The sequence below is a fragment of the Electrona antarctica genome, assembly GCF_951216825.1.
Source record: "Electrona antarctica genome assembly, chromosome: 22".
NCBI lineage: Eukaryota > Metazoa > Chordata > Actinopteri > Myctophiformes > Myctophidae > Electrona > Electrona antarctica.
In genome coordinates, this window is record NC_136805.1 from 28135418 (window position 1) to 28160185 (window position 24768).

At 41.3% G+C, this 24768-nt stretch overlaps 1 protein-coding gene across 1 annotated transcript; it reads right to left on the reverse strand.

Moving 5' to 3' along the window:
• Nucleotides 1–2439: 2439 nt before the first annotated feature.
• slc4a1b (solute carrier family 4 member 1b (Diego blood group)) lies at nt 2440–17034 on the reverse strand. The gene is made up of 18 exons (XM_079492485.1): nt 16985–17034; nt 15085–15131; nt 13985–14165; nt 13235–13370; nt 12536–12608; nt 11994–12036; nt 11560–11744; nt 10084–10294; nt 8541–8744; nt 7806–7954; nt 6724–6918; nt 5341–5589; nt 5058–5147; nt 4730–4896; nt 4041–4282; nt 3712–3881; nt 2834–3007; nt 2440–2688 (listed from the first exon to the last, which is right to left on the reverse strand). The coding sequence occupies exons 3-18, from the start codon at nt 14139–14141 to the stop codon at nt 2608–2610; spliced, it is 2526 nt and encodes an 841-aa protein (XP_079348611.1). The 5' UTR covers nt 14142–14165; nt 15085–15131; nt 16985–17034; the 3' UTR covers nt 2440–2607.
• Between the last annotated feature and the right edge of the window lie 7734 nt (nt 17035–24768).

The following is a 24768-nucleotide window of genomic DNA, read 5'->3' on the forward strand; positions in this document are numbered from 1 at the left end:
TGGCAGAGGTCATGGACAGGACTCCTTGCCTGGCATACAGTATGCTCCACTGAGTTGCGTGAAGTGAACCTGTCCAGTTTCTTTGTCCGTGGCTAATCGTGCATGCTGCCAGTAAGCCAAGGAAGTCGTACATCCACACACAGGGGTGCTAACCCCTCCAATGAATTACTTTTGAAGATTACGTCATATGGCAGACAATTCTATGGGATGTTGAGCACTGACGTTTGTTGAGCACTTACGACATACCGGTAAATCGTTTGTCAGCCAAGTCTATGGACCTTATACTGTTTGTTTAGGTCACTAAATGACGACGTAACATCTCATGTGGCCGATATAAAAACAGTGGGTGCCCCTCACTTCACTCAAGTGTTTTTTTATTTTTTTCGAGGTCCACATCGGAGCCATGCTGTATAAGACCCTGTCTTCGACAGTCGACAGATCCATCCAGGTTGCTCTGAAAGCGTGCACTGCTGCTTATAATGCAGTACTGTGTCTGGAGTAAGGGAATAACGAGCAAAACGATCGACATTATGCCAGCAGCAAGGACAGAGTAATGGAAACTCAGTTCAACAAAGTGAATTGTGACACCTCACATGTGACAGGGATTAAGATACATCATCACAGACTATAAACTAAAGTCTAGCATCCGTCTATCCAGAGTGCTGATATTGCACTGATGATCTCGATAACGCAAGTCCGAAATCCACATTAGAGCCATTCCGCTTTTATGTAGAATTGTGACTCTCACTTCCTCCCCTCACTTCATACGGGTGTGATTCTTTTTAATATATACTTGAGTAAAAGTGTGTATGTTGTATTAAAACTACTCTTACAAGTACAAGGTATTAAGAGTTACTTAAGTAAATGTAACTGAGTAGACTAAAGTCTGTTAGTACCCAACTCTGCACAAACTACATAGGCCTATTACCCTTCTATTGCAACTATACACAAAAAAAGGAAAAAGAAAAAAAAAGGAAATTTCCTTTTTTTTTTTAAATGTTCATGTTTTAATTTTAAGTACACACAATGCCATCGTCAACATGTTTTGTTAGTCTTTTATTTATTGAAAATGTTTTAACTTGTTTTGTCTACAATAGGGATGCCGGGGTAAAGTGGTTTAATAAGAACAGCGAAGAAGGCATTATAGACCACACCCTCACAGCACACACTTTACTCTGTTCTGGGAAGAGGTTCTGTCTGTGTCCCATCGGTTAAAAAGAACTGGTTCAGGAACTACGATTGTGCCAAGAGACATTGCTCTACAAATAGCACTATAGTCTGAAATAGACCACCAGCAGTTTTATTATGCACTTTAACTTCTAATCAAGCGGGTCTGTACAGTATGTTGTTTTGTGTAAATGGTAAATGATGCATTTATCCAAAGCAATTTACATAGATTGTGCATTACATTCACTCATTCACAAACACGTTCATACACCGATGATGGAGGAAACCATGCAAGGCACCAACCAGGACATCGGGAGCAATTAGGTGTTCAGTATCTTGCTCAAGGACACTTCGACACGAACTCTGACTCTCTCTGCCGCAGTATTATACTGTGTGTATTTGTTTAATGTTTTGTTAAATGTCTCCCTTGTATCATGACACTAAATCCAATCTCCCACCTACCCACTTACCATACCATGTACCTACCGTCAATTAAATATTCTTGTTTTAAAAATGTTGTCAATGCAAAGTGTTTTAACATTCTTGTTTTTTCATGTGTGATGCATGTGTTTGTGGACATTTTAAGTGGACATTTTATTCATATTTAATGAGAGATTAACAGCATTAAAGACAATATAAAATTCACAATCACACTCTTAAGCTTCTTTTTAATCACATGAACCCTAGCGTCCCAGTGTTCATAAATCAAACATTCAGTAAAACAGCCAATCTACAAGATCGACTATTTTCAACAAAAAATATTTGGTGTAGAGAGGAAAAAACGAGGGGGCCAAGGATAGAACCTTGGGGGACCCCGGTCAACATGGCACAATTAGCACAGAGTGATTTCACCCTATTAGGAAGGCACAAATGTGTTGTAAAATTACTTACGATTTCTTTGTACAAATTATTTTAAATAATGCAATTGGATACAATAGGATACTGATACTTCTGTTCCCCCACTATGACGTCAGTGATATAATTTGTTAGAAGGCTAACAACACTGGACCTTTAGTGGGAAAAAAAGTATGTTATAATGTTTATAATATTTCCATACCAGTGTATCAGAAACAAAATACCAATAATATACTAATATTAAAAATCGAATGAATGATCACATGCACAGAAATCTATAACGATGGCTTGTCAGACAAAAATATACATTTTGGAATACTTGACTAAAGGCAAATATGTACAGCAAATAAATTAAAAATTAAAAATGTATTGTTCAATAATAACATCTATTTGACTAACAAGTGACAGATAAAACATGAAATCTATTTGGGTTTTACATTATAAAAACCGAACAAAATATTTCTTTACTGTATACTGCTCATGTGCAGATCAAACGATAAACACTTTTTGTTGTGTCAATAAAAAAAAGAAAAAGAGCTGCTTTTTACTGTTTAGTTAAGGCATAGTGGGTAAATGTCATGACATCTACAATGGCATTTGAGATTCGTAGTATACGTCCTGTCCTGGTTCTTCCTCAAATGTCACCTTAGCATCATCGGCGTCCAACTAAAATACACAAATATCAAAGAGGAATGAGGATTATTCATATAAAGGTAAATACAAGAACAGACAGAGCCAACTCAGGTCCGCTTTACTAAGTAGCCTACAGAGGGTTTAAGTGGTATTACAATGAATGGAAATGACCACTTACACATTTCATCTCCAGTTCTGTGAAGAAGCGTCCCGTCATAAACATACGTAGAGGGATGGTGAGGATTAGGATGAAGGGTAAAGCGAGGGAGGCCGGACTTGACTTAACGATCCACAGTACTGCAAGGCACACTATTTGGATGGCTGTGAAAATGTGCATTCTGCCCGTGTTGACCTGTTTGCAACAAGCATCATCAAAACATTATATATTAGTCAAAAGGGAAAACATGCACATGTACATATGTTACTATTATTTTTACACTTTGATTGCTCTTTCTTGCATTCTTTATTCTCGTTTGCTGTGGTTTTGTTGTTTTTGAATGCTGCTGCATTATCTGTAAGGAAGCCAAACTAAAATAAGTTGTACCTGTACTGTACACATGATGAAACAATAAAAGTACAACCTTGAACCTTGACTAGACACATCATGTTGACCACACATTTCTATTAGGCAGAAACCTTGTATGACCAAAACCGTTACAGGACATGGAAAAAAGAACCAGTGATAATGGAACCAATATAGATATTTAGTTCTTGTTAATATTTTTCCTTGGTTAAGTATTTATAAAACCCACAGACAGACTTAACCCCTTTGATACTAGATTTTTGGAGAACAAGTACAAACCATAAATGCACTTTAACCTTTTTGCTATTCGTTTTCAAATGCCATATTATGCCCTTAATGCTATTTCATCCCTTTTGCAAAGCATTTTGAATTGCTTTTGTGTATGTAATGTGTACAAATAAACATGCATTGGTCCTTGTCAATGTAACATGAGAGTAACAACATAACGTGCGCTTGCAAACCACTAAACCTAGCAGGGGTTATGTCATTTTCAAGTCATCATTGAATCAATGTGTGATCAGTTGGACTCGTACCCGGGTGGCATAGGGTTCATCAGGGTGGTACTTCTTAGGTATGAGGAGGAGACGCATGCGGTCCCACAACTGGATGCCATTAAGTGAAGTAATACCCATGTAGAGGAAAATGCCAAACAATGCTGCCATGGGAATCATCTTCAAGATCGGCTCCATCAGAATAGATAGACCTGGATAGGAATGGAGGATCGATAATTTAGATGCAGTGACTGCATGCTACAAGGACTTTTGCCATTAGTACTAAATGATGGAGGAGGTGTAAAAAAGTCTTTAGAATTCTAAATATCAGAAGAGAAGCATTCAGACATTTCTTTGCACATTGCACCTACCGACGAGCAGAGCCACCAAAATCCCACTGATCCTTTGTTCGTTCACCTTCTCAATCACAGGCTTTGCCCCTTTACTCATGACGGTAAGGGCGTTGGCGTGGGTGACGGAGCGCACGGTGGCAGCGCTCAGCCACGGCACACCAAAGATGGCACCGATCCCTCCCATGCCAACCAGCAGGAGAAGGTCGAAGTGAAACCCAGAGCCTTTGACCATCTTCCTCTCAGGTTTACTCACAATCAGACTGGCAAAACAATGTGTGAATACAGAGGGATGTAGGTTAGGTATGGTATTGATCACATAATCATATACATTCATCATGAACCCTAGCAGTAGCGTCCCTATTCTGGGCATGTCATAATACACTAGGTGAACATTTGGCGAAAATAGCCGATCTACAAGCAACGTCAGCTTGTAGATCTGCCATTTTCAGTGAGGATATTTGGTGTAGACCCCCAGTCAATGAACTATATAGAATTGAAATATAGGGTTTAAAGGACGACTTAGAGAGAAACGTTTAAATAGTAAACAGTTATATCCAGTGAATTATATGGGGAATTTTATAATTATAATGAATTATAATTTTGATGCCCCCTCGGCAGTGGTGCCCTATACGCACAGTGCGTGCTGTGCGTGTGCAAAACTGTGCATAGCAGTTGCACTGGGCTGAAGAGAGAAAACATTCACTCACGTAGTGATCTGAGATTCGAGAAAGATCAGGATGAAGACGAGCACAGAAGGGACGCAGCATGCAAACATCAACCACACTGGGAAGGACTTGTGCTCTCCAAAGGGATTGATGAGCCATCCTCGTTTTTCTGGGTTGGACACCGTCAGACCTTTAGGGACCACGAGTTTCTGGTGAGAATAAAGGACACCAGTTGCAAAATGTGGTCTTTACAGATTGCGTGTAAAGTTCAAAACTTAAATCACTAATTATCAATAATACATTCAACTGTTTCAACATACAGTAGCTGTCCAGCTAGACAATAATTAAAGACAATCATTCATGGACCAACCTGAGTATAAGTATCACCAAATTGGAGGTCCACAACACACATGAGGAAAATGGCAATGGGTACACCAAAATCACCCATCATACGCCTGACCTGGAAGAACAGGTCCGAAACACTCATTTTAAGCAAGATAAGGCAGGTTTATTTGTATCAGACATTTCATACATGAAGGCAATTCAAGGTGCTTTACATACAGTAAAGTATTTAAATACCTAAAGGTTATCTAAAAGCATACAAATAGAAATAATATTAAGTCTTAAAAATGTAATAAAAAACAATCCCTCACCTTTCCAGGCAGAAATGTCCCATTCTTGAACTGCCGCAAGAAGTATGCAATAAAGAAACAGCCCAACATAAGGCACATGGAGAGTAGGGCTGTGTTGGGAAACACCCCGTTTATGTTGTTGATTTTCAAAGTGGTGTTGCCCGTAGCATTGTCATAAACGTACTCCTTGACCAGAATTGGCTGCCAGGGCTCTGAGTCTGTTGCATTCAGGTCTTCATAATTCAACTGCAGTGGGTGAGCTCTGAAGATCTGGAGAGGTGCAGACAGTATAGGGTCAATAAATCAACATTTCTCACCACATGAAGAGATTTAGTAGAGGGGAAAAAGGCACCAAGTAGAGACCCCTGGGGTATCCCGGTTAGCTAAATAAGTAAGGGTTTAATTAAGAGATTAAAGAGAATCAATTCAAAGGAACAATTCAGGCATCACTGGATCACTTTTTTATTTTTATTTTTTGAGGGACGCTAGCCTCTCCTTAATGTTTGTCTTTAGTTCAATGTTTGTTTTAAAAACGCCATTGACAATGAAGGGAAACTTTACGTAATCTTGTCCCTAACACAAACATTAAATGCCATTAACAATAAAGAGAATTTAATGTTTGTTTTGCATCACCATTACATCACCTAATAATAGCAATATGAGTTAGACTTTAATATATTAGCGCCGTTCAGTTCACACGGGTGTGATTTTGGACATTGATTTTGGATTTGCATTCTTCATGGACGTTGCCATGAAGAATGTTCAGAAAACAAGTCAAAACATATGCAATGGTAAAAAACAATGTGGAAAGACATATGTTCTGAGGCCAAAACCAATCTAAAATATATTGTTAATTTTTCGAAATAGTAGGAAATATAATGGGAAAGCATAATCGCTGTCGGGCAGAAACCTTGTATGTCCATATTTAATGCTTCTTTTATACTTAGACGAATGACAGTGGCATCAACAGTAGTGAAAATAACTGATCTACAAGCTCACAAGATTTTGCAATGTGGCACGTTGTGAGCTTGTAGATCTGCTATAGTTGGAAAAGTCTTTTGCCTGAGAAGAACATTTGCCTGAACATTTTTGCCTTTTGGTTAAATCTGTCTGTGGGTGACTGCCTGACTGGGTGTTATACATAATAAAAATAATAATAATAATAAAAAAAGAAGAAAAAAAAGTGTGGCTAAATACATTGGATCCATTTGAACACCCTTTTTCCATTCCCTGAAAAATAACGTTTTTGGACGTGCAAGGTTTCTACCCGACAGCAATCTGGGAACCCATCTGCAAAACAAAGGTAAAACAGCACCCTCTTTTCCTTAATGGCGTGAGTCAACAGTCTGTCTTGAGAGACTTGCCCGACAGTGACGAAGTGAGAATAGGATGGACGTGGTTTACCTTGCCCAGCTTGGCGAAGGTTTCATAGATGAAGATGAGTGAAATGAGGATGGAAAAGATCTCCTGGGTGAAGCGGGAGATGAATCGCACCAGGAAGCTGCCCTCAAACGCCACGACGAGCACCACGATGATTACCAGCCACACGCCAACCCACACTCTGCCCACAATGTACTCAATCTCCTGGGACTTGCAGAACTGAATGGGGATGCCAAGGTGGATCGTGAGTGTAACTTGTGTATTAAAGACATGAATAGATGGAACAATATTTTGTTGTAATCATCTTTAAAGTTAATCTAGCATATTTATAGTATGTTTGGCACTTGGGTAGATTGCATTCAATGTAGTAATTTACAGATGATCATGACCAATTATCTGAGTGTAACAGTAATACCGGTATGTAATCTAAGCAAGTAATGTAATCTGCTTACTTTTTAAGTAGCCTATGAGTTACTTAATCTAATAGTAATCTAATATTCAATGTATGAATGAATGAACCATTGTAAAGTGCTTTGAGCACTTGGAAAAGCGCTATAAAAATGCAATTCATTAGTATATTCTATTCATTTTGGAGTAATCCAACACATGTCAAATCATCAGATTACGTATTGCTTTAGGCTACTGATTACAATTGCATGTACGGTAATTAGTGATACATTTAGGGCTTATTCATACTCCAGTTTTAGGTGATAAGGTGACCACCGAAAAGTACAACATGACGTCACGCAGCGGGGGAAACGACTCACCGCTCACCCAAACATATCTCTTGTTTTACTAACCACCATTTCGGTGGTCACCTTATCACCTAAAACCGGAGTATGAATAAAGGCCTATTCATAGTCTGGATTTTCGGTGGTGAGGTGACCACCGCTCCGGTGGTGAGCTGACCACCGGAGCTGAAATAACGTTGAGCGGTGGTGAGTAAAAACAGAGAGAAGGGCTGGAGCGGTGGCGGTGGTTTGCTCTTCACCGCGGCTCGTGACGTCATGTTGTAGTTCGGTGGTCACCTAACCACCGAAAATCCAGACTATGTATGAACCTTAAGTCTTGATGTAACCTTCTTAGACATGACTGGCATAACTCACGGCATAGAAGGCTTCCTCAAACACTAGCAGAGGTCCTGAGAAGCCGATGACCAGCACAGGCTGAGCAGCCAGGATGCAGAAGATGATCCCCTGGATAGACGTGGAGACGAGGAGTTCGGACACCCCCATCATGCTGTCCACCTTATCAGCTGGAAGAACACACACCACGTACAGCACGTGATTGTTTAGACTTTAGACCAGATGTTCCCAAACTTTTCAGGTCGAGACCCAAGAGAGAGACTAGAGGTTTGCCCGGGACCCAAACTAGTGGAAATAGACGATCTACAAGCTCACAACACGTCACTTTAAAAAAATATATTTATGGAATTTGTTTGGGTTTGTTTGTTTTAACATTTATTTTAAATAGTCAAAAAATATTTTTTTAAATATATTTTCGAGCTAAAAAGTTTGGGAACCACTGGTTTAGACTAATACACCACAGACCATTTAAAACCCTATTTAAGAAAAATGTTCAAATGCGTGTAGATCTCCTATTATGTTTACTTATCTAATGATGGCATGCCCAAAACAGGGATGCCAGGTTCAAAGTGGTGTCTCCCTCGAGACACATCGGATGCATAATTGCCGATACCAATGTCATCAAAAGTCAAGTAATGGCTAATATATCAATAAAACCAACGGTCTGCCCCGATGAGGGCTGATTTCACCCAACACCGCCTCGCACACACACGCACGCATGCACATGCACACAGACAAACACACACACATACACACCCAGCAGTCCTCCAAAGGTGACGGCAGGAGACAGGGCAGCAAAGTAGATAAAGATGACGGCAGCAAGGACTTGGCCATTGAGAGCGTCTGTGATGTCAGTCTTATAGTGTTGGTAGCGTCTCTTCACATCTTTTATCATCCCGCCAAATGGCCGGCCAGTACGGGCCAGGGGGTCCTCAGGCGGAGGCCCAGACGCTTTAGAGGCTGTGGACAAAACACATTTTCTTTTTTATTGTTTGTTGATATTGTGTTGTGCTATTGTCTATAAACAGCATAGACTATGTGTTCTTAGCACTAGGTAGGGCATTAAGCAACTAGTCGACTAGTTTACTAGTCGACTAGTAAATCCACTAGTCGACCTTGTTGGTACTAGTTGACTAGTTGATAAGAAAAAACTAAACAAAAAAGTTGTTTTTTTTGGGGGTTTTTCCCCGATTTTGTAGGCCTCACGATCAGGTAGATTATAGTTATAGTCACCATGTACACAGTTTTTCAATGTACAAATATTTATAAAAAAAAAAAAAAAAGTTTATTTTTTTAATTTATTTTATTCTTTACATAATAGGTAGTTAAACAACTAGTCGACTAGTAAACTAGGCAACTAGTCAACTAGTAAAAATGACTAGAAGTGAATGCCCTAGCACTAGGTAGTATTTCGCTGTCAATAGGTGCAGCGTTTTGCAGGTGGCAAATGTGTAGGACCAATCTGAAACAGCACTTCTTGCAGTCACAGAGGCACTCCAACCTGCCCATGCAGGCTGCCTCCCACTGCTCAGTCCTCATCATTCTTGACCTGTCTGCAGCATTTGACACTTTCATCCATCAGTTTCTCCCGGACACCTTTTCTGACCTTGCCTGGTATCACTGGGATGGAACTGAAGAGGTCCTGCTCCTCCCTGACTTGTCGGACCAACCATGTTTGAAAAGATTGCTTTCATTCCCCTGTACCATCTTGCCCCAAGTACCCTGCAGGGGTCTGTACTGCAGACCCCCCCCCCCCCCCCTTTAAACCAGATACCTTGGCGCTGTTATCTCTGCCCAGGATATGAGCTCACAACACGTCACCTTATGATGCTTTGTGGATTGACTATTTTCACCTAATGTTTGCCGGTCTTTGCCCCAAAATAGGGATGTTACTGTAGGACTCATGTTAAATAAATGGTAAATGGTGAATTTGTATAATCCAAAGTGCTTTACAATGTGCATGAAATTAACCCATTTACACACTGGTGACGGAGTCTGTGCTCTATACCATGTGAACATGGTTGTGACTCGGTTAAATAAATGATGATGATGATCATGATGATGATGAGGAAACCATGTAAGGCACCAACCTGCTCATCGGGAGCAGTTAGGGGTTCAGTAGCTTGCTCAAGGACACTTCAACACTAACACAGGTTGAACTGTGAATCGAACCTGACTCCCAAGTGGCCTGAGCCACTGCCGCCCCTAAACTGTATACTGTACATTTCAAACGGTAAATCTAGTAACACCAATCCCGTGCAAGTATGTTTTCCAATCACATGTGCATGCGTCCACTCACACGCTCGAGGCTTGACATCCAGACGCAGCTTGGGGTCGGAGGGCCGCAGACGGTCCTGCAGGAGCTTCTTCTGGAAGCCGATGATGGAGGTGAGCATGGCCTCGCTCTGGATCTCAGTGGGCGGTATCACTATGCTGCAGTCCATGAAGTCGGCCACAGCATCCGTCAGCTCGCGGGCCTGCTGTGCCTGGAACGCCGTCTGGTTGAACACCTGGCATAGAGAAAGCGGGGTGAAAGAAATAATTCAGTCGAGACATTGTAAAATGACATTTGAATTCAACAAAAATGAAGAAAGAAAAGTTAGAACACATTTAAGACGCAAAAACAGAATATAAAAGAACATTATGAATACAATAAATGCAAAGAAGTGAAAATAAAACGGCAAAATAAAAGTACAGTGCAGAAGCAGAATCAAAGAAATCTCGGTTAAAGCCAGCAGAGAGCAGAAAGATTTTTAGCTGTGATTTAAAAGACCTCAGAGTTGTAGGTTGTAGCTAATACAGAAATGGAGTGAATGGAACGGAACGCTTATCCACGTTTTGTTTTGACTGTAGTATTACAGAAGTTCACATTTTTGGCTGTCTGGCTGCCTGCTCCAAACACTAAAAACAGAATAGGGTCAAATAGTCTGGAAACATAAATATTATTCCATGCCCTCTATTTATCCAGATGTGGAAATGACTGAAATCAAATTCCATACTTTCCCACACGGAACCATGTAGAGGGGGTAAAGGAGGTTATCTAGAATAGAGCACTGGTGGACTCTGAAGTATAAGTGGTGTATAATTGTGATCGTAAGGTCGCATTTACTATGCGACCTATGGTCACAATTGCATCTCCCGTCCGTCCGTCCGTCCGTCCGTCCGTCCGTCCGTCCGTTCGTTAGTTAGTCACCCACGCCTCCATATATGGTCACGCCTCGTGATATCATGTCTCCATATATGGTCACGACTCGCAACATCAAGCCTCCATATATGGCCATCTCCATATATGAAGATCACTACACTGACCTCATGTAACCCTGGATAACCATACATGGAGAAGACTGGATCATCACCTAGATGACTTAGATGTCATCTAATAGAAGAGTTGCGATATTGAGGGGGCAGAAAACAGCCCGGTCACGTGGTTCATGTACTCGCGCGAGCCCATAGACTCCAATGCATTCCGTAAACTTCCGGTTATCCCCAAGCTCAATAGAAGAAGAGCCGCCATTGGACTGGCCCCATGAAGTGAACAGAGTTTGCGTAACTCTTTCTTACTCTATGGCTCTGGCCTGGGGTGACTACGGGGCTGATGTCACGATGACCTGGGGGCTTGCCTGGGGTGAGTGACGGGGATTTGAGTTAGATGACATGACAGAGTGACGGGAATTGTTGTGAGTGACGTGACAAAAACACAAGGTTTCATAGTTATCTGCGACCTTTGATCGCAATAAGTGCTAAGTGTAAGTATATGTTCCAGTTCCAGACTCACTTTATCAGCCATGAGAGCTGCCATGGCGCGTCCGGTCTCATGATAGTCCATGTCAGTCTTCCCAGGGCCCACCAGCATAAAGACAAAGCGAACAGGTACAGGGGCCTCTAGGGCAGAGTCCAGTACCGTGGCCTCCTTCAGACGCACAAACGCAACTGTAGGTTTCTCCAGGAAGTCCAGAGAACCTATTACAGAGAAACATGCATTTCATACATAGACACCCAGGCACATGTGCATAAATACAAACACACACACGGACACACACACACACACACACACACACACACACACACACACACACACACACACACACACACACACACACACACACACACACACACACACACACACACACACACACACACACACACACACACACACACACACACACACACACAAACACAGCAGAAATATAGCTCTAAACAACCACTCACCTACTAGAACCATAGAAGCTTCTACACTGTCAGATTCATCCCTCTAAAGGAAAACAGATATACAGTATGTATCAGTATCATCACACAGTAGTTTATTTAGCAGTATATTTAGTAAAAACAGACAGTATACCATAATCAGTATTTCAAGACAAAACATACATTTTCATATTTTAAACTGTGTTAACTAATGAAATACTTACTTGAACATTATGGTTGCCATGAATGACAAATATAATGTTTCCAAACTTTCAGCAGTGCACTTTGGAAATGAATAAGATCCACTGTATCCCATGAATTAGCATTTATTAATACATTTATAAATGAATTATTATGTATACTTACTATACTATATGCATCTATATCTAATGTCCATTTGAATACAAGAGAACACAAGTTGAATACTTGCTTGTTTAAATCTTAAGGGAACATTTTCAATCCTACAATTCTCTCAACTAGTACCCAAATGATAGGCTGATGTCAACTCCATCAATTACACTATCGTGAAAGTGGTTGATAACATCAGTGGGAACCAAAATACACACCCTCTCTTTGACGGAAAACTTCTGCATCTCCGTGCCATTGGTCAGGGCTTGGCTCTCTGGATCACTTGACTGGCTGGAGGGAGAGAGAGTTAATTACAATATTGATTAGCGTGATATAAAGGGGTGGGGAGAACTGCTAAAACACTTAAACCCTAATTTGTTGACTGGGGCTCTGTACTTGGTCCCGTCTTGTTTTCCCTCTACACCATTTTCTTTGCTGAGACTAGCACTACTGTATCTACAAGCTCACAATGCATTGCAACACGATGCGCTGTGAACCTGTGGATCTACAACTTCTGGCGAATGTTCACCTATTATGACATGATGCCCAGAATAGGTACGCTAGGGTTGTGTTTGTTAGGCTTTCAGCAACAAGTGTCAACCCATGTGTCGCACAACAAAAGTGATTTCAAATCACATCAACACATGTGTCACGGAACTGAAGACCTCTGCTGACAGTGTCATGTACAGTAAAGCTGTACTGAAGACTACATCTACTTCCTTGTTTACAGTATCATTCGAGAGACACGTTGTGCGACAGTCAACACTCATTTGGCATTTACATATTTCCAACTCAGTACAAAAACCTACTATTTAAGTGAACACTGAACAGATTTATTACTGATTACTGTATGTATCATCTAAATGCCTAAAATGTGAATGACAGGGAAAATTTGGGTCACTGGTGGGAGATCATACCTGCGGTTCTGAAGTAATGATCTTAGCACGCCCTCCCGGTCTGTCGGTCTTATCTCCTTCTTGTTGACCAACTCGTCCACCATCTTCTCCGCGATGTTGGCCAGGCTCTTCTGCTCGCAGTCAAACAACACTACACCTGGACATGTGTATGGCCACAAACCCAATGAAGAAAAAGGGCCAAAGGTCAGATAGGAACAGCAAAGTTTGATTTATTCTTAAATTTGCATGCCGAATAATGACAGTTTGTAGATATGCTATGTTCAGCGTATGACACTGTGCAAAATGAAGTATTATGAAGCCCTTAAAGGAGCACTTTACTCTTCAATCTTATCTTCATATAGTTCGTCCTCACTAATGATCATAAGATGGCACAAGTTCTGTCTACTCACTCTGTGTCTCATTGGTGGGCTATGGACAGCTATGGACCAATCAAATATAGCTTTTCTCTTCCTGGAAAGTTAGCTGAAATAGAAGCCATCAAGCCAGTGTTCTTGCTTCATACATAAATCTCAAATCCTATTTGAAATGACCAAATCTGCCTACCAATGATGTCACTTGTAGGCAGGCTTCTGAACTGTGCAGAGCCCTCCTCTGAGACACAGAGCAAGTAGAAACGAATGGTGCCATTTTATACAATAATGAGCATTTACTGAGGACCAATTATATGAACAGAATGTGCATCAAATGGGGGTCCGTAGGCTAATGCATATCAAACTGGGCGTACTTGAGGTTGAGAATCACTGTGCTAACCTGTGGTCATGGTGCGTCTGAGGTGGATGAGGCTCTTGAACGTAAGGTAGGAGATGTGTGACGGTCCCCAGGACCCGTCCTGGGGGTCGTAGTTCTCCTCGTAGCCCACCCATCGGCCCGTCTCCTGCCAGTAGCCCTGCTCGTTCTGGTCCTTCATCAGCTCGTTCAGCTCCACGTAAGCCTGAGGACAAAGCAGAACACAACGCGTTCTATACTCAACGGAACAGCCGGGGCAGGTGTCTCTATAACGATGGTGTCGCATCATCATGCCCCCAGTGAGTTGTCACCCAAAAGAGATGTTGACTGGTCAGGTCAGGGTACAAAAGATATTATAATAAAAAGTGGGGAAAAAGCAGTGCTTCGGACTACCACAACCTGGCCTTTGGGGACATTTTGCGTGCATAATGAAATAACATGTCGTATCCCTTCGCGCCGTTGTCCTTTCACCTAGCTTCATCGTCTCATTCAATGTGGCATGGAGAGGTGACAGACACGGTATCTACAAGGTAAACACAGTGTCTGTCTCTGACGGACGCCTGACTGGCTCTGTGCCGCGCTCTGCTGCTCGTTTCCGATATGGAGATGAATGATGGCTCTCAACATGCCATGTTTGGACTGTCAATAGATGTAGCGTGCCTGGATTGTGCGTACATGAGTTTGTACGTGTTTGTGTGCAGAGAGGCGGGCATTTCAAAAATAGATGTATGTAATGATGTAATGTAATATATCTGCTGTATGTTGTACGTGTATGTGTCATGTGTGTATTTGTGTTTGTAACGCACATGCACATGTCTGTATGTTTGTGGATACATGTGTGCTTAGTCGTATACAGTATGTGACAGAATCGAGGAGATTATAGGGGATGACAACAGAGAATGCTAGACTGAAACAATGTCTATCGTGGTACAAGTTTTCAATGTGGGGGCTGCCAGGGGGAACCAATTGGAACGGAAACAAAAATACATATATACGCATGCGTGCGTGCGCGCGTGCGTGCGTGCGTGCGTGCGTGCGTGCGTGCGTGCGTGCGTGCGTGCGTGCGTGCGTGCGTGCGTGCGTGCGTGCGTGCGTGCGTGCGTGCGTGCGTGCGTGCCACTTACCTGATCGTCTCCTCTGGGGTTGGCGTTGGTGTTAACGTTCCAAGCAGCTGGACCGCATGTAATGGACCAAGTTAAAAAGTTATATTTTGTAACATGTACAACAATAAATCTGTCAAATTGTTCCTGTCTGATAAAAGATTAAGCAAGATAATTTGGAAAATCTATTAATACTATTTTGTTTCTCTATGCCCATGAACTACTGAGGTTGATTATTATCTCAGAATGTGCTTTGAATAACTTTGATGGGTCATTTCTGGGATTTAACAATCAAATGTAACAATCACTAACCATTACAAGTATAACATTGTCTTCAATGTGTGCCACAGGAGTGTGTGTGTGTGTGTGTGTGTGTGTGTGTGTGTGTGTGTGTGTGCGTGTGCGTGTGCGTGTGCGTGTGCGCGTGTCTTAGGCTGCACAGTGACACTTGGTGGTGAAAACCAACGAAACGCTATTTTCGTGCTCGGAAACAGCCAGCCATGAAGCCAGCCAGCGACCTTTCGTGCTCGGACACAGCCAGCCAACCAGGGACCCAGGGACACACATAGTCTATAGGAGTGGTTGCACCACTCAAAACGTGTGAAGAATACAACTATACAATATTTTACTATATCAGTAGACTGGGTTCCAGCCTGATTCGCTGCTTTCCGCGGATCTGAAAATGTCATGTCAAAATGAGTTGTGAAGTGACATTTTCAGATCTGCAGAACACAGCGAATCAGGCTGGAACCCAGGCTACTATATATATCAGTACTTATTTTGTGTGCACTCATTCCCCATACAGAGGCATTTATGACACGCCTGGTTCAAACATACATACATACATACATACATACATACATACATACATACATACATACATACATACATACATACATACATACATACATACATACATACATACACATATAATTAAGTAATGTTGTTTGTCAACTTTTATGTGCATTTTGTATGAATACAGTTATCAGCTTTGAGATTTTGCCTTGCCCTTTGGTGTGCCTTGGACACGCACATTTTGAAAACCACTGTGCCAATCAATGCTATGTCTATGTTACGATAGTGGCAAATTAATAGCCACTACAGGACACCCCCCCCCCCCTCTCTCTGTCTTCTTTGCTATGTCTTATCAGAACATCTACATCTTAGAATGGACATGCAGGACCACTGAAGTTGTCTCTGACAACATCATTAATTATTTCCAAAACACAGCCTGGAGGCCAGGTCGAAGAGACGGATTAGTATGACTCTGTGTGTTCGTGTGTGTGTGTATGTGTGTGTGTGTGTGTGTGTGTGTGTGTGTGTGTGTGTGTGTGTGTGTGTGTGTGTGTGTGTGTGTGTGTGTGTGTGTGTGTGTGTATCTACACATCATCCTTTTAGCATAACCTTTGACTCTACTACCTGTACTGTTAACATTCATGTTAGAAACTATTTAATCGGTCAATCAATCAATCAATCAATCAATCAATCAATCAATCAATATGATGCAGCACAATATGATAGTTTCAAACGATTGCAATTTTCTTGCACAGTATTAGAAGTTGTTGCTTCATTGTTTGTTGTTCATTATAATTAAGTATGAGACACATGTTATGTGTAACCTTAAACACATGACATATTTGCACCTGACCATGTAGGCTATATTGTCAGGCATTGTCAGGCCATCTTTCAACTTTTTGTTTTGTTCTAAATTATTGCCCTACTAATATTTTCACCCGACAATGTGAAGTGTTCATTAATGTGCACTGTCCCTGGCAAATAAACAAAAAGTATAACATAGCATTCTGTTGTGGCAGTTATACCAGCACTCATTACATGATAATAACATTTAGTAGAACAGTTTCTTACATAGTTACATGTGCCTCTCTATTGCTATGCCATTCCCATCAGAAAAGGGGATACTTACCTGCAACAGACAGCAGCAGCTAAGCCAGAAGCACTGACGAATGATTGACACCACAGTGCCAAAGAAGAGTGACTTTATAAACGCCGCCTCTTCAGAATGGGATGTGTGTACTGTATGCATGCTGTCTGATGATGGGTGGGACCACAACACATGCATACATGTGCACGTACGCGTGCACAGACACATACCAATGTGCACACATGAACTTTAAACACCAAAATAATAATAACACCAAGCATAAAATTCACATAAAATGTATGTATAAATAAAGTCAGAGTGTGCCAAGGTTGGCCTCCGGCTGAATGCCAAGACAACTGAAGTTATCACCTATAACATCCCATCCCACCTCTGACAACAACAGGAGGCACTGCTCTGAAGGAAGTCAAGGACTTCAAGTACCTGGTCTCATGGGTCAATTCAACGGAACAAGATCTTAAAGTGAGGAAGGCATGGAGCTCCAACCTCCGCCTTCAAACCAAATTCAGCTTCTATTATGCAATGGTAGAGTCTGTTCTCCTATACGGCAGTGAATGCTGGACCCTGAAGCCAACCCTGCAGAAGTCTCTAGATGGGTGCTACACCAGAATTCCAGAAAGTGTGCAGTACTTAACATCAGCAATAGTACACATGTTACCAACAAGAATCTGTATGATGGAATGCCAAGGGTGAGCCAGAAAATAGCAGTCAGGAGAATGAGACTAGCAGGACACTGCCAAAGACACCAAGAGCTACCTGCAGGCAAACTAGTGCTGTGGAACCAACACACGGGCACCGGTCACGAGGACGTCCCACATTAACATGTGTGGATGTACTCAAGAAAGACGCAGGAGCGCAAAGGCCAGATGTATGGAGAGCCGGGATGACTGGAATTAAGCGACGATGGAGGGCTCGTCTGATGACGGCCTAGAGAATGCATATACATGCTCGCACACACGTACAGATACAGTAGTTACAAAAGACACACACACACACACACACACACACACACACACACACACACACACACACACACACACACACACACACACACACACACACACACACACACACACACACACACACACACACACACACACACACACAGCGTGCGCTCTGGCCTCACCCATAATATTGATAGTAAATACGTCGACTTGATATGGAGAGCAAGCCACATAGTGTCTAAGCCGTAGTGTCTAACCTGCATCTGATCCTATTTACTGTCTGTGTTTGGAGAACAACAGAGGCTAGGATTACACTCTCACCTTCAACATCGCCAGGATAGATGGTGAACTTTTGGAAGAAGCCGTCTCTCACTACTGCCTCCTCCTCCTCCTCCTCCTCCTCCTCCCTGCCTTCGCCACCTATCTGTCCACATGAAGGCCTGCAACAGGACATTGGATATTAGGCAGGCTTGTAAAGTAACTAAGTACATTTACTCAAGTACTGTACTTGAGGTGTTTTTTCCAGTTTTCAGTACTTTTACGTCTACTCCATTACATCTTATATAGGCAAATATTTCGACTTTTACTCTTTATTTGAAAACTTCAGTTACTAGTTACTTTTTATTAGTATTAAAAAACCATACATTAACAACTTTGTCCATTTAAATAGCCAATTTACAAGCTCACAATTCGCCGTGATGTGACGCGCTGAGCTTGTAGATCTGCTATTTGAAGCATGTCAAATATGCAATACAAATACATATCAGTTACTGAATAATTAGACATTTAGTAGAAAGAGTTAATGGACAAAAACGAATCAGAGAAGTAGAAGTGGAAAGTGTGGAGTGGCAACAACACTCCATAACCAATTATCTGGAACCCATCCACCACACATGACCATTTGTTTTGATTTGAACTCTTGTTTCAGGTTTTGTTGCCTCTATACCAGCTTGTCATCAACCTCCTTGAAACCCTCATGGAATAAAATCAGCAGTGATTCAAAGGGAAGCCTATATGTTTGCTTTACTGCAAAGGGTCATTAACCTTAGAACATGTAAACATACAGTATTTCAGACTGAAACTTTAACTGGAGAACCACTGGATAATCCATAATGGATATTATTTATATCACTTATATGGATGTTATCATGCTGATAATAATACAGTTTGATCTGACAATAGTTGTGTGAGACACAATTTGAACAATGTATGGTGTTACAATTACTGCTGAGTTACAATCAGTAATATTCATGTTTGGTGTCTCCCTTTCTTGAGCAGGGCCAAATTAGCCATTGGGCTAGTGGAAACTGGACCGCGGTACTGGTTTTGAGGCCCTGAAAGGGGCTCCTGGGGGCCTTCATTGGCCATTGAGCCATTTAGGCCTGACGTCAAAATAAAAAAAAGTATTCTGAAAGAATATATATTCAAAGATTTGTGCCGCATTTTCACGATTTTTCAAAAATAGCAGACCTACAAGCTATGAGCTTGTAGATCTGCTATTTTCCAATAGCTAAATACTGCTTAGTTAAAACACCCAAAATGGGTTCCCGTCCAGAATGGGTTAAATTTAGGTAAAAAAAGATGATAAAAAAAAGGTTAATCCATCCCTGTTATGTCCAAACTACAACGACAATGGTGGCATATCTAGCTGTCTGTTTCAAGTAAAAGTAACTATAGCTGTATTAACATTGTCAACCAATAGTTGTCATTCCCGGCTCCAGGGTCTAGATTTCTCAGTGGAAGAGTAGGGAGACCACCTCCAACCAGGTTGAGTATGTAAAAACACCCTCATGATCATATCACATCTTTAACAGCAATGAGAGGTTGTAAACCAACCCACTCTAACCCACACTACAGTCGAACAGTCACACAGTTCTCCATATTTTATATATATTCTTTGTACAAGCTAAAGTACTTGCCCACAAGTGACAAGATCAGCATCTCACTATGCAACAAGGAATTATACCAGAGCCACTTTGTCTGTTGCAAGCAAAGCGAATGTGAGTTTCAGTTTCGGTGGGCTGAGGTGTGGTGTGGGGTGGGGTGGGGTAGGTGGGGTTGGGTTGGGTTGGGTGAGATGGGGTGGGGAGGGGAGGGGGCTTTGCTGGGAACGGGTGGGGTGAGTGGGGGGTTTCTGATCTACGTATCATGAGACATTAACACATTGTTGTATTGTAATAACTATTTCATTCTACATATTTTGTACCGATTCTGTTTTTGGAATTATTCAAAATTGTGGGGGTGGATTTCTACCATTTTGGGCCAAAGTGATCTTTTTCTGATTAGCAAAATGTTCCTTGTGCATGTTTAATTGCTGGGTGCCAATTAGGGCTGCCAATCACTTAAGTGAATGGTTTATTATTAAGGCTTTGCTGTATATCAGTTCTGTGAACTTTAAACACAAAGTCGATGGGTGTTAGGTCAAATGCATTTAAAAAGCAATGTCCAGATGTGGGAACAAAAATCACTTTCTATGCACTTTTTCTTAGTCATGTGTGCATCAAAGAGAGAAAGTTGTCCCTGTGTTGACACAGCTACAAAAAGGGTATGCTGCAGCCATTAGCTGGAATGGAAGAACATATATTGTCACTTACCCTCTGAGAGGGATGTACAGGGAGGAGTCCTCATCCTCAATGACTGTACCATTGACTGTACCATTGCTCTGTGACAGACAGACAGACAGACAGACAGACAGACAGACAGACAGACAGACAGACAGACAGACAGACAGACAGACAAAAATAATATGTCAACAGTGTTGATTCACGGTTCAAGTAGATGAGTTTATATTTGCAGCTATTTGTGTTTTGAATTTCGCATCTGCATGAGCGAGTGTGTGTGTGTGTGTGTGTGTGTGTGTGTGTGTGTGTGTGTGTGTGTGTGTGTGTGTGTGTGTGTGTGTGTGTGTGTGTGTGTGTGTGTGTGTGTGTGTGTGCGTGCGTGCGTGCGTGCATGCATGCATGCATTCAAGGGTGGATAGAGTGAGTGAGCGGGTGTGTGAGTTTTACTCACAGCTCCGAACGAGAGGTCAGATGCCATCGACATGTGTATGTCCAATCTTTTGCTCTGTGTAGTTTGGCTTACTCAGCAACAGTACCACATAACCTGCAATACATGAACGCCATGACAGCAGGAGAAAGAGCAGCAATTCAAAGGTCAAACATTTCTTCTTGAAGTAGGAGTTTATTTATTATTATTATTATTATTATTTTAAAGCAGGCTCTCTTATCAGGGGGATCATCCTATATTGGGGCTCCAGTTCAATGCTCTGAGGCCTTACAAATGTTAAAGGGCCACTTCACCTTTTTTGCAACCAGATCGAACAAACAAACATATTTGTTTGTTTGTTTGGGAGACAAGAAACACTTTCCTGCAGCTTTTTATGTGTGTAATATGTGATTTTAGATATTTTAGTATTTCAAATGGCCAGTGATGTCATGGACACTGGTCTCACTTCCTTCCTGGACTACATGTTGTCTCAGTAAGACAGCCGTCTCCCTCTCCACAAGGTGGGGTGAATGCAGCAATTAAAGCATTATGGTCATTGTAGTAATCCAGCAGTGAGACCCGTGTCCATGACATCACAGACATGTTGAAATACTAAAATATCTAAAAACACAAATTACCCACATAAAAACCCCAGGAAAGTGTTTCTTGTCTCCCAAACATCATTAAAATACGATCTCTTGTAAAAGGGGTGAAGTGGCCCTTTAAGACCAGTGGTGATAAAAGTACAGTAAAGTGTCAATACTGCAATGTAGAACTATTCCGTTTAATTAAAAGTTTGGAATTCAAAATGTATACTTGAGTAAAAGTACAAAAGTATGGGCATCAAAATGTACTTAAAATACCACAAGTAGAAAGTACTCATTATGCAGAATGTCCCATTTCAAGTTTTCAAAATTTGAACATTTTGAAAACTTTGAAAACTTTCTTTAGAAAATAGCCGTTCTGCAAGCTCACAATGTGTCGCGAGTCACGATGCATTGTGAGCTTAGAAGTAAAAGTATTAGAATTAAAAGTATTGGAAATTGGAATTACTCACGTAAAGTACAAATACCTCAAAATTGTACAGTACTTCAGTAAATGTACTTAGTTACTTTCCACCACTGGTTAAGACACAGGCACATAAACACACACACGCACGTGCGTACACACGTATCTGTCCTCTGATGTCACAAGCTAAGCAATGGACAAATAAATTACACACGCGTGCCTTATAAACAGCTATAATATGGGAAACAAGTCTCCAGGACTTTTTTGTGTTACCCTTTTATCTCAAAATAAAACTATACCTCGTGCCGTTTCATTTCTGTCTAATAAAGAATTCAATCAATCAATAAGTATGTTTCTCAGGTTGTCATTAAAGTATAGAAGCCAATGATAATAATGGTCATAATTCTGTCAAATCATCAGTCATAAATGCATGTCTTAACTTCTATGATATAACATTCAATGCAAAAGAAAAGTCAATTTCCATGTGCAATGCCATTAACGTCCTCAATGTAAAATGTATTTTGTGCACATCACCTGTAAATCCTCGTCATTAACACAATCAATTATGTCATTAATGCATTATGCCATCCCTTGATCATTGGGAAAATCAATGATCCAATGAATCTAAAGAGATAAATTCATCTTACCTGTAGTAGTAGTATTCCTGATGTGGCGTCGCGCCAAAATGTCCCAATGATTCACTGTGTGTCGGGCGGAAGCTGCTCAGAGACTGAGATGCGGTGTACTGGACACCCACCCTGAGGTACCCCTCGCCGAAACCGAACATGGCCCATCCTGCCCTGACCGGGGGTCAGTGTGCTCAGGTGTCTCGTCACTGTGTCCAATAGGCACATATGCCAGGTTGAACTGATCCCAGACCAGGGACCATCAGCTGTAGAACCAGTAACGCATGGGTGGGAGGAGATAAACTCTGTCCAGGGGGGTGTCTGGGGATATCAGCCCTCCACATCTGGCTCACACAGCGGGCTATCCCATCGAAACATCACCCCCTCCCTAAACCCCCAGCCACACCCATCCAGGGGCCATAGGTAGACTCCCCTATTTACTTGTTTATGTTTTATGTGTTCTTAAAATAGACCACCGACGGTGCTCAGTTTAGCAAATGAGAGGGCCGAGACTGTGAAATAAGGGAGTGAAATAGAATATGACATTTTCATGGTTGTGACATAATATGACGAGTCATGGGGATTCCCTTTTCAAAGGGCCAGGTGAGAGTAGTTATTATGAAACACGGCACAGTACGTTGTGTATAAAAATCAACACATATATGCCATATGACAGTTATATACCTGTACCGGATCGGATCAGCATAGCAGTGCTGGTTGTGATGATTTGATTGCACACTGAATTGAAGGTGAAATACTGTATGTCTCTGTTTTGATCGCTAAAGAGACAAAGATGTCAAATCAAATTATTCTGAAGCTTTCGGTGTACTATGGTATAATGTTTTCATTGTTGTATAGGTCTAGTATGGTAGGCCTATGTCACCAATACATTTATGCTATTCAAAGAGTAGAATAATAGGCAACTCAATTTATACCGACCGGTAAAATCTTTAGATCAATGTTGTTTGCAAATATATCATTTTCTTTTAAGTCTTCAAATACCATAATACATAATACACAATTCACTTTCACCTCATATTCATTTAACAGTGTTCGATCCCACTCTTTTACAGTAACCACTTAAGCCATATACTACATCCGAATAGCAAGAATAGCCATACATATTATATTTTGGCTATTATGGGGGGCTGTGGCTGTGGCTGGGGCATATTCTCTCCTCCGCGTCATCAGTGCCCATACTCTAGGAGGGGTAGAGACCAGGACTACATGCAGTAGTCCTGGTCTCTATATTAACTAATATTAATTTAATTATTGATTCATAAATATCTTAATATGTGCTCCAACCAACAACCAGCAATACAAATACAAATACGTACAGATCCCATAGACTACGGGGACCGTTACTGCAACAAAAGATCCAATTGCCCATGGCAAAAATGCAAATAAAAAGCTGCAGATTTTGGAAGAACCAGTTCCCTCACTCCCTGCATATCATTCCCTACCAGCCCAGTATTCGACTAGTATCCGCCCAGAGACTGGGAGATCGGGGTTTGAACAGTAGGATTGGCAACTCACGATCAAAGGCAGGGATTTGACACTGATATTTGAGCCCTAATGGGCACATCTCTGTTGTGTATGTTGTGTGCATGATACTTATTCAGACTTCCGCACACCCGGTTCAGTTTTATAGCAGGTGCGTATAGGTCCTGGCAGTACAGCAAACGTTATGAGGAAGGAGGAGAGACCCGCACACTGCCACTTACTGGTTCAAGAACTTTATTTTAAAGAGTCATATAGCAACGTTTCGGCCTTTCGGCCTTCTTCAGGCATAGTTTGAGAATAGGCTGACATTCATTAAATACACAACAGTAGGTTTAGACAACCAATCAAATTGTATATAGTAATCATTCATCAGATAGCAGCTGTGAGGAACCTTCATGTGACTCAAAGGTGCAGTACTTCTGTAGAACATTCCTAGTATATTATTGAAAGTCACCAATTACAATAATACAGGGAATAATATATAAGTCATGCCATAATACATAAGGAAATCAACATGCAATTAATTAATAAGTAAATAAATGTCAAAAAAGGTCCATACTCAAACAAGAGTGGACATAATGGATAGAAAAGAAGACACATGGTACTTTTAGTACCCCACTGGACATGAAGTTCAAATCAATGATATAATAAATACAGTTTATGGATTACAGCATAACATTTAATAATAGCTCATCATTCAACCCTTTCGGGTAGAGGGTTTGCAATGTGTGTATCCAGT

What these genes read in the sequence shown, in the direction of transcription:
- slc4a1b (XM_079492485.1), bottom strand. Translation starts at nt 14,141, where the DNA reads ATGAAGGACCAGAACGAGCAGGGCTACTGGCAGGAGACGGGCCGATGG. An exon ending in GGATGTCAAGCCTCGAGCGT is followed by an intron (nt 8,745 to 10,083) that starts GTGAGTGGACGC and finishes TTTTGTCCACAG; the next exon opens with CCTCTAAAGCGTCTGGGCCT. An exon ending in CCTTCGCCAAGCTGGGCAAG is followed by an intron (nt 5,590 to 6,723) that starts GTAAACCACGTC and finishes GCACCTCTCCAG; the next exon opens with ATCTTCAGAGCTCACCCACT.